Source organism: Pantherophis guttatus, chromosome 6 (assembly GCF_059756535.1).
Source record: "Pantherophis guttatus breed Tessera chromosome 6, ASM5975653v1, whole genome shotgun sequence".
Taxonomy (NCBI): domain Eukaryota; kingdom Metazoa; phylum Chordata; class Lepidosauria; order Squamata; family Colubridae; genus Pantherophis; species Pantherophis guttatus.
The window spans coordinates 28,600,367-28,610,674 of NC_142068.1; the positions used below are offsets into that span (position 1 = coordinate 28,600,367).

The following is a 10,308-nucleotide window of genomic DNA, read 5'->3' on the forward strand; positions in this document are numbered from 1 at the left end:
GTCAAAAGAAGGTAGCTTTAGCTGGTCATGCAAACAGTTAAAATGATGGGAAGAGGAAGTTAGAGTGAACTCTTTCAGAGCATAACAGAATGCTCCTGATCAGCTGATTTCTGTGAAATGGCACAAGAGATTACATCCCCAAATAATCCTGGGAGGGGATGAGATTCTGATAGGATTGCCACAGCACAGAAAAAGGCAGGTTTGTGTAAGAGTTAGGATTTCCTAATACAATTTGCATGGCATTGACCCCAAATATTACAACTTTGAGATTAAAAAGAGAGAATGTAGGGTAATAGTAAAGATGGATCAGGACTGGGGAAACCCATTTGTTGGTACTTTAGCTGTTAAAAGTCTACTCACGCTCTCTTAGCCCAACCTTCTTGTAGGGGAGTTGTTATAGGGAAGAATTGGAAGAGAAAATGCTATGTACTCCATTCTCGAGCTCTTAAAAGAAAGGCATGAATATAAACAATAATAACTGAAATGTTTTCTGTGCCTTCATAAAGGACTATGGTCAACTCTGGAATTGATTTATATCCAGAAAGATGAAGACTAGATGTTTCTCTAAACAGATGTTGCCTCAAAGGGCTGCAGATCTGAGGAAAAGGAGAAACTCAACCCATAATGCTCTCATGTTGCTAGGCTTTGGTGAACCATGATTACTAAGATTGTATCGGATTTTGTATATCTGTGTCTTCAGAAATAGATATTCCTAAAAGCAAACTGAAGTACTGACTATCACCATTGAAGGACAAAATTTTCAGCATGCTAGGCAGCATAAGATCCTTAAAAAACAAAACAAAAACAAAAACTAAGAAACCAATAAATTAAATAGTGACATTAAAAAACAGCTATGGACATCAAGAATAGAAGCAGCTGCTCTTTATCTGTTTTAACATTCTGGAGAATGTGCAGCTTCTTTAAACTTATTTTAGAAATGTACATTAATTGTTAGATACATTTCATATGGCATAATCTGTTTATTATATTTTAATTATAATATAATGATATCTTTTTACAAGACCCCCTCCCCCATTTGTTATTATAATCCTAACCCTTTGTAACTGCAACAGATTTTCTCTTAATGGTGAATAGAATAAACTTTGCAAAGGGGGTAATCAGCATTTTTGGGGGGGCAATAGCAAACTGTGCTGTGTTCACAGTGTAATTATGCTATTGCAATGCATTCTTCATGGCAATTTTAAAAAAATGTTTCAAAATGTGAACTGGGAATCAAATGAAAAATCAAAGTAGAATGCTATTTCATAGGAAAGACAACAACTTTGGAATAACAATGAGAATATGTTGAGGAATTGTAAATAATTTTTCTTTAATTTTGCAATCCCATCCAATTCCACTTTCAGTTGAATCAATAATTTCTGTCACTGATATTTTGTCACCAACCTCTCGTACAAACCACTGGCAAAAAGCAGGTGAGATCCATTCTCTGGCATGGAAGCCGCAGTCTATAAAGATAGCTTTTTTATTTTGACCAGGCTTCCCAATCTATACAAGAAAATGAATGAAAGAAAGAACAATTGGATACAAATATTTAATGGTCTTCAAATAGCATAGTACAAATACTCTCACACAGTGAAAATACTCAGAATAAAAGAGTTGGAAGAGACTTTGGAGGTCTTCTAGTCCAATCCCCTGCTCAGGCAAGAAGCCCCATACCATTTCAGACAAATGATTGTCCAATCTCTTCTTAAAAATTTCTAATAGTTTTTAAAACAATTTTTAACACAACAAAAATGTAAAAGAAAAAATTTATTAAGAAATGAATATGTTGCCTGTCCCCTTAATAGTTCTTCACAATTCACAAAACGCAATAAAAATATCTATGAAATAAGTGTTAAAAGAATAACAGATGTAAAACACAAACTACAACTAAACCAGAGTTGCTTCTAATAGTAGTTCCAATCTTACTTGGGTTCACCTGGAAAGAGCTCTCCTCCTTTTTGTTTTTGTTTTTGGCCATAATTTATTTCTTAGTATTTTTCTTCATCCCTACAAACCACCATATTTTATCCTGGGTGATTATGGTGTAACTTTAGAGTCTGGCTACCTGCACTATATTGTTTTTATATAACTTTGCCTCTTACATAAATAGTAAGGCATAAAGTATCCAGATGCAAAGGAAGACAGGGCTCCCTTATCTGTAAATGTAGTTCACAAGAGGGATGTTTATTGTGAAGAAGTATGACAAGCTCCATCTGGTGAAATTCCCAACCACTAAAGGCACAAGGAACTAATCTTCCTAGTCATGTAGTTTCTATCAAAGTTGGGATTAAAAAAAAAAAAAACCACATTGCTCAATATGTTGCTCAGTATATGAACTCAAAAGTCAGTTCATATACAAAAGCCTCCTGCTCATATTCATGTACTCAGACTGTACTCATGTACTCATGTACATCATTAACACAATGTTAAATTTTAGCAAATTAAACCTCAGATCACAAAACAGTGGAAAACAAAGTGCAACATTAGCCCACTGGCTAGTCAAAAGCATATAAAGAGCAAGAGCTTTGAAATCTGGTCACCATTTCTTTTACAAGTAAAGTACAGCCCTCCCCCCTCCGCTGTCTATCAACTTAAATGGGAGGCGTAAAACAAAATCGCATCCACCAATCAGAGCCCTGTTCTGCCCATTGCTTGTTTCGGTGCGTGTCCAGCAGTCTTTCATCTGTGCTGGGGCGACAGTGCGCATGCCCACAGAGAGGGCTCTGCATGCCACCTCTGGCACACATGCCATAGGTTCACCACCAGGGCTATATACCAATACTTATACAATATTTTTTTGGTAACTTTTTAATGATTTAATTGAAATATTGCAAAATAACAATAATAAAATACAAATTCACTGTTATTGTTTGTTGGAATCTATCTGTCTGTCTGTCTGTCTGTCTGTCTGTCTGTCTGTCTGTCTGTCTATCTTCTAGTTTTTAATTATATATATTTATATATATCAGAAGGGACATGGTGGTTCAGTGGCTAAGATGCTGAGCTTGTCGATTGAAAGGTCGGCAGTTCAGCAGTTCGAATCCCTGGTGCTGCGTAATGGGGTGAGCTCCCATTACTTGTCCCAGCTTCTGCCAACCTAGCAGTTCAAAACCACATACAAATGCAAGTAGAAAAATAGGGATCAACTTTGGTGGAAAGGTAACAGTGTTCCATGCGCCTTTGGCGTTTAGTCATGCTGGCCACATGACCATGGAGTCATCTTCGGACAACGCTGGCTCTTCGGCTTTGAAACGGACAGCACATGAGCACCATCCCCTAGAGTCTAGCACATATGTTTGAGGGGAACCTTTACCTTTACCTATACCTTCTAGCTTTTCATAATTTTAAAAGATTTTTATTTCTATATATCTATATGCTTTTTTCAATGGCTATACTCCAGCCTCCTTATGCTGATCCATGACTGTAATAAAGATTTGATTTGATTTGAACAGATTTGAAATGCTTATGTTTTTCATGCTGGAAAGCCTTAATTATTTTTAAAATGTCAGCACTAGCAACAGCACAGTTCTCATCCCCACCTCCAGTCATGTCACAGCTTAATTTCATGGACATACTGAGGATGGAGAAAAATAGTAGCCACAAGCTGGAAAATGTTCTACGCCAATTCTGCTTATGCTGTTTTCAAGGCAGTTTTTAAAGCAACTTTGAAAAGTTTAAAAGAAAACACTTATTTGTTTATCAAGAAATGTTTATGTTGTCTGTCCACTTAATAGCTCTGTCTTGACAGTTTACAAAAACACAGTAAAAATATCCATGAAAACAGTGTTAAAAGAATAACAGATATAAAACACAAACTACAACTAAACCAGAGTCGCTTCTGTAAAATAGGTGGCCCTATAAATGGGATTAATAAATAAAATAAAATATAAATAAATAAAATGGGAGCATTCAAAAGCCACGATAAATAAGTGTGCTTTAAGCCTTCCTCTAAGTGGTAACAAGGAAAACCCTTGCCTCATCTCTAAGGTCAATGATCACAAAATCATAGGGTTTGTAATGATGCCTACACTATGACCATATGGTTGCATCCTTAGGCTTGTCCCATAATCAGTCAAGCTGCTTTGCCTTATGCATCATTGGCTGCAACAGCTCAGAATGCCGGGGGATTCTGAGATGTGGAAGACAGTGTTTAGAAGAAGCCCCTGTATCAAGTGCTCAGGAGATGACTCAAACAGGTCACTGGAATCCAATTAATTATCTGGAATCTGATCAGCTTCATTAAGCTCTGTGGGTGGACCAACAATGATCTGGTCCTTGTTCCTGGAGAGGACAATATGCTACAACTATTTAAAGTTCAACAGGAAGCAAATTTGTCCTTACCATAGCTACCACTTCTCGGACTCATCTTTTACTGTCAAAATACATTTGAAATATTACATTGTAGCTCTGAAAAGGAATGACATATATCCCACAATTGATTGCCATTTAATGGGGCAGTGAATTTTGGGAAGAGACATCTGCTATAAATTGGGTAAAGGTGATAATTCTGATAGCAGCTAGTTCTTTAAGATCCAATCTCCTTTTCCATATGTGAATATGTGGCCTCTTGTGTACTGTTACTTATGCTAGCCTTCTTCTCCCTAGCACCTTCCAGATGTTGCACCACAATTTTCATCATCCTCAACTGGCATATTTTAGTGATGAGGGAGTTTGTTGCTCAATATATCTGGAAGTGTGGTAGTGCAGAGCTCCAAGTCACATGGAGGTGTTTACATGTATATATGGCAATCATGTCACATCTCAGACAACAGACAACTAACTTTTCAGACCAGTCTCTGGTATTATTTGAAGCAGGAAGAGGCTGCAAACACACATGTTTGCATGTTCAGTTGTGTGTGCAAAAATATCAGCTGAACAGGGCTAGGTGTTGCTCTGATATGGTTTAGTGAAAGCAATTAAAGAGATAACTCTGCAAACCAAAGGCAAATTTCTGCAAATCCTGGCACTGTGAATCTTTCAATTTGCAGAGCAGCTGGATCACAGCTGCATAGAAGCTAAACCAAAATGAAAGGAAGAAATGCAGCTGTAGTGCTTGGTTTATTGCACCCTTAGGAAAAGCTCTTGCAAGTCAACCCTGTGGTTCTCCAATAATGATGTAGGGTCTATTCTCATGACCTTTTAAAGCAAATGTTAGTAAGAAGAGAAGTGTATCCCATGCTGATCTTATCAGCTCCTCATTTCCCTGAATGGAGAAAAGTTCTAGCCAATCTGACCAGAGTTTGGCTTCCTTTTGCAGGAAGGAGCATTGGAGTCTTGTAGGGTTCTACAACATTTCTCTATATATGTACAAGTAGAACAGAATTGGTAACAAAGAACATAAGCACAATTTTGGCAAAAACAGGCTTACTATCCTACATATTACCATTGAAAGAGATACCTGTGTTCCCAAGACATATTTCAAAGTGTAGGTTATAGCTGAGCTTTCTACTACTCAGTGTGCACCCCTGTTTCATTCTGCACTTTAATACAATGAGTGTAAGTTCCACTTCTTAGTAGTGGTAATGGGGTAGAGAAAATGGGTGAATTATCTTTCAGAGAGTCCTCTAATAAGTAAGTCTCACCCTCAACATACAGGGAACCGTGTTCCCTGGCTCAGGAATTCTCGGAGTTGAAGTCCACATATCTTAAAGTTGCTAAGATTGAGAAATGCTGCTCTAGACTGATTGACTAGCTGCAGGAAGACTTTTAAAGGTGTGGGGATGGTGGTGTCAAGAACAATTTTTAATATTTTTGAAAGAAAATGTTTAAGGCTGGAAAAGGCACTTTCTCCTGTGATTTTAGTGTGCTTGCATTCAAATGTAGCCATTTTGAGGTCAGTTTTGAATGATGCAGCCTTGAGCTTCGGCATCTCCATTCAAGATGTTGGCTTACTACTAGTTCATCGCCATGCCATAAAGAGACCTTGTTTGAACTCCAGGTCCATCAGTAGGTTAGTTTTCTAACAAAGGGAGCTGCTGCCATGGATTAACTAATTTATATCTCCAACTTTTATCTAGTTCATCCATATTGAGCAATATAATATGTATGCATCGATTGCATGGCATAAACTGACTGGGACCTCCTCAAATGTGACCAAGCAATGGGGCAGGTGGAATAAAAACAGAATCTGACTTAAATATGTCATGCAATAAGGCAAAAAAACTCAGCCTGAAGAGGTATAAAATTATCATAATATTGCCATATACTGAAATCACCACATACATTGGATCTTAGAAAGGAAATAGTCATACTGGGATTGTATATAGTAGCCTTTTCTCCCTAACATAGATGCAAATTTTAAGTCTTATCAATCACATCTTTTATGATGTATTTACGAGAAGTTCTATTATGCGGGAACCGTTCTTTGTATTTCAGTTTCTGGATGACTAACACAAGGTGTACGTCAGAATTTGATGAAGCTCAGGTCCAGATGGAAAGAGAATTACTTCATTTGAAATCATACAATCAGGTGGACAGAATCAACTCAATCTTAGCATTACAGAAATGGGGAACTGCTCCTTTTATTATTGTCACTCTCTGTATTTTTGCTCATTCTAAGAGGTATATTCTATACCAGTTGATTAGTTAGGTATTGTAAAGATGTCCTTATGGGGTCCCACTCCCTCCCTCTTAACATTTAATGTACTATTGTGAAACAGATCTAAATTACTACATGGGGGTTGAGAGAAGAATTGGATTTTCCTTCCAACATGATGAAATAACGAAGGTTTTGTTTTTTGTGTTAAGAGGAAAATCTGATTAATTGTTTGCATTTCATTATCAAGGAAAAAAGAGGGGGAAGGGGGTTCTTTCTGAAGTATATAGATCACTTTGTAGCAAATATGTTTACAAACAACAGATGGAGTACACAATTAAACAAAAGTAAATTACCATTTACCTTGCTTACAGGAAAATGGCTGAATTTTTATGTGCAAACTGTCAAAAGCTTTTATTGCAGACTGTGATATTTAGGAAGACTTCACTATCAATCAAAAATGTTTCCATAAAGGAATTTATAAAATCTACCGGTATGTTGGTTTCCTAAAGCATTTTTTTAAAAAAATACAAACACATATCCAGTATTTACAAAAACTTAACAACAGTTGCTATTTGCAAATTGCCAAGAGCAAACCTGATACGTTGGCTTTAGAAACAAATTTTAAAAATATTGAATACCTTCAGGAGAGGCATTGGACGTCCCTCAAAAGTTGTTCCTATCTGTAATCGGGAAACAAGCCTTGGATTTTCATTGGCAATATCATTTGTCCAAGCATCTATCTGTCAATTAAAAAATAGATCAGAGCATTTAATGACAGAAAGAAAGGATGTAAAGAATGACTAAGACTAATTGTTCATGCAGATTCCTGTTGCCTAGATAAGAGACGGAAAATATTTTTTTCTTTTCCTGAAGAATTCAGACCAATGTATTAGAAGTGGTCAGTGCCCAGAGACTGAGTTATATATATATCTTTCTTTGATGCACAACTAAAAGAGAAAAAAGAAGTAAACATTTCCCTTTACCGTCTTCTCTTTTACCAGGGGAAATAACTTGGAGACAAATAGGACAGTGTAAATTAGAAGTGGACAACCTAAGGCTGGAGGATTGCTTGTTGTCTCCACAGCCTTGATAATTTCCAGAGGCAGCAATAAATTCATCGCTTTAATGAGCTGCAACCAGGAAATTATTAAATACATGACTAGAAACAGTCAAGTTAACAAGACTTAATTTTGATTCAATGGAAAGGCCAATTATATTGAGGTTGTTGTTTTTCCCCCCTGGCTCCATATTTCACTCAAAGGCCAAATGCAGCCCTTTCCCTGAAGAAGAAACAAGCACTCCCAATATAAATGGTGTCAGCAACTTGGAAGAAAATAGTATGCATCATGAGAATCTTGAATCCTGGGCTGCCACATTTAGACGTTCATATTCGCTTTTCCAATCTAGTTCTGTATCAACTGGTTGGAACTTCCTAGCTCTGACAAAAGGAGACAGACCTTTCTTGCCTAGGAACATGTTAACTAAAGGTTCTAGGATTGGAATTTATGCAGAAAAGTATGTGTTCTTCAGTGGTGAAATCCAATTTTTTTTTACTACTGATTCTGTGGGCACAGCTTGGTGGGCATGGTGTGGTTTGGTGGGTGTGGCTTGGTAGGCATGGCAGGGGAAGGATACTGCAAAATCCCCATTCCCTTCCCATTCCTGGGAGAAGGATATTGCAAAATCTCCATTCCCACCCCACTCTGGGACCAGCCAGATGTGGTATTTGCTGGTTCTCCGAACTACTCAAAATTTCCGCTACCGGTTCTCCAGAATCTGTCAGAACCTGCTGGATTTCACCCTTGGTGTGCTTCTTCTAAACTGCATGTTCTTTATGCCTGTGAGGAGCAGAGTAGTATTTTAAAGCTAAACTGCCAAATGGAATGAGAAGGAGAATTTTCACATGTGAATCTTACCTTTTCCCAGCTATTATATTTTTCATAATGGTATCCAGCAACCCGAGCATGATTGTCCAGTTGTCTATCAAGGGCAGCCTGAAGATTATCGATTAAAATTCTGCAATGAAACAATAATACACATGGGTCAAAATGGGTTATTTCAATTTCTTTTGTACTGTCCAGATTTCCTAGGGTCTGATCTTCTTCCCCATGTTAATCAGTAAGTTTATGCAAGTCAGGCCTTGTTTGTTGGGTTTGAATTTCCCATTCCAGTTTATGAAGTGAATTGATTTGATTTTGACAGAAAGATTCTCAGGCAAGCATTCTCCAGATATGAAGAGGCACCAATATATTTAGGAACTGCTAGCCTTAATGATAGCATACAGTATGTTGGTAGTTGCAACTTCAATATATCTGGAAGGCATCAGAATAGGAGAGACTGGATATGTGCAACATCATATCCTTGTTGACTGTAATTTGCATTTGGAGAGTATGAGACACACAATTTGCAATGCATCTCAACCTTCATAATACTGTAATTAACAATTGATCTAGTTACACTGACATGAAGTCAGGGTATCTCAGATGCATATCAAAGGCTCCTATCTTGAATTGTTACAGCAAGGACACTTCTCTGAAGTTTGTCAGGGACAATCTCTCAAAGAGCTCTGTGATGCAGGCTGAATTGTGTACATTCATCATTGGGGGAGCTAGCATCTCCACGCATGGTGAAATAATTCTTTCTTTTGACACTGTGACAATCCTACACTGTCAAGGTCTACAGTACTACAAGATTACCAACTGAGAGGAAAACAATATCTCATCAGTGCATAACTAATGGATGAATCCTATCTTCCACAGCTCAGTTTTCATTTCTATCCACTATAATTGATATTTACAGTGTTGGGGAAAAATGTAAATGCTAAATAAAGTTGATTTTGTGTTAAACTTGAGGACTTTATTTTGTTGCTTGGTTTCTCTACCCCATTGGATCTGATATTATCTGAGGTGAAAGTCTTACTCTCTATTTTTCCCCCTAATCCTATTTTTTTTAATTGCATCCTGAAATTAATTACTACTCACAAAACTACTCACCGTTTTGTGCTAAATCTCAGATATATTGACTTGTCAATTTAAAAAGACCTAACCATGCAGAGATTCAGATCTCTCTGCAAGTTCAGTATATGGAATGTTTATGGAAAAATCATACATAAGGCAATATTACATACTATTAGGCATGTTAGTAAAACTATCTGGTAAAAATAGATTACTTTTGAAGAAAATATTAAAAAAATTCCAAGAGTTTGAAACTGATGTGAAAACAAGACAAATCAAATTTGTTGGGAAAAACTAGAACTAGAGAGGGACCAAAATTGACAGATGCATTCAACTCTAATCCCTATTTTTGTTTTATTCATAGCACAATCTACATGGAGATTTGTGCACCATTGAACCACTTATATGTTATCTAATAAATACTGCAAAAACACACTCATAGTTCAGTCCACGATGCTGTAGAATGCTCTCAACTTCAGAACATTTGTCTGCTTCAATTCGGAAATCAACAGTCATTTCTGCTTTCACTAGTTCAACAGAATCTGGTCGCCAAAAGTCAACCTGAACAGAGAAAACCATGGCAAAAAAAGGACACATGATTTCAGGCTGGCTCAAACATTTCCATCAACGCCCCTATTACAGTATCCCTTGGATTATGGGGTGAAATGGAATAAATGATGGGTACAATACAGTTTATAATTTGTTTATTAAATACATGTCATATTTCCTTTAGGAGATTAAACCACTGTACGTTAGGGATGTATGTACTTAGAAATGATAAAGACATACTTAGACGTTTTAATAATAATAATA

At 37.0% G+C, this 10,308-nt stretch overlaps 1 protein-coding gene across 1 annotated transcript in view; it reads right to left on the reverse strand.

Moving 5' to 3' along the window:
* Positions 1 to 10,308, reverse strand: part of LOC117678308 (carboxypeptidase B-like) — a 30,365-nt gene that overhangs the window by 13,046 nt on the left and 7,011 nt on the right. Inside the window, exons 4-7 of the mRNA XM_034439276.3 lie at positions 9,932 to 10,056; positions 8,458 to 8,557; positions 7,180 to 7,281; positions 1,405 to 1,506 (exon numbers count right to left, since the gene is read on the reverse strand). Coding sequence (XP_034295167.1) covers positions 1,405 to 1,506; positions 7,180 to 7,281; positions 8,458 to 8,557; positions 9,932 to 10,056 — 429 coding nt within the window. The remainder of the gene's footprint in view (positions 1 to 1,404; positions 1,507 to 7,179; positions 7,282 to 8,457; positions 8,558 to 9,931; positions 10,057 to 10,308) is intronic.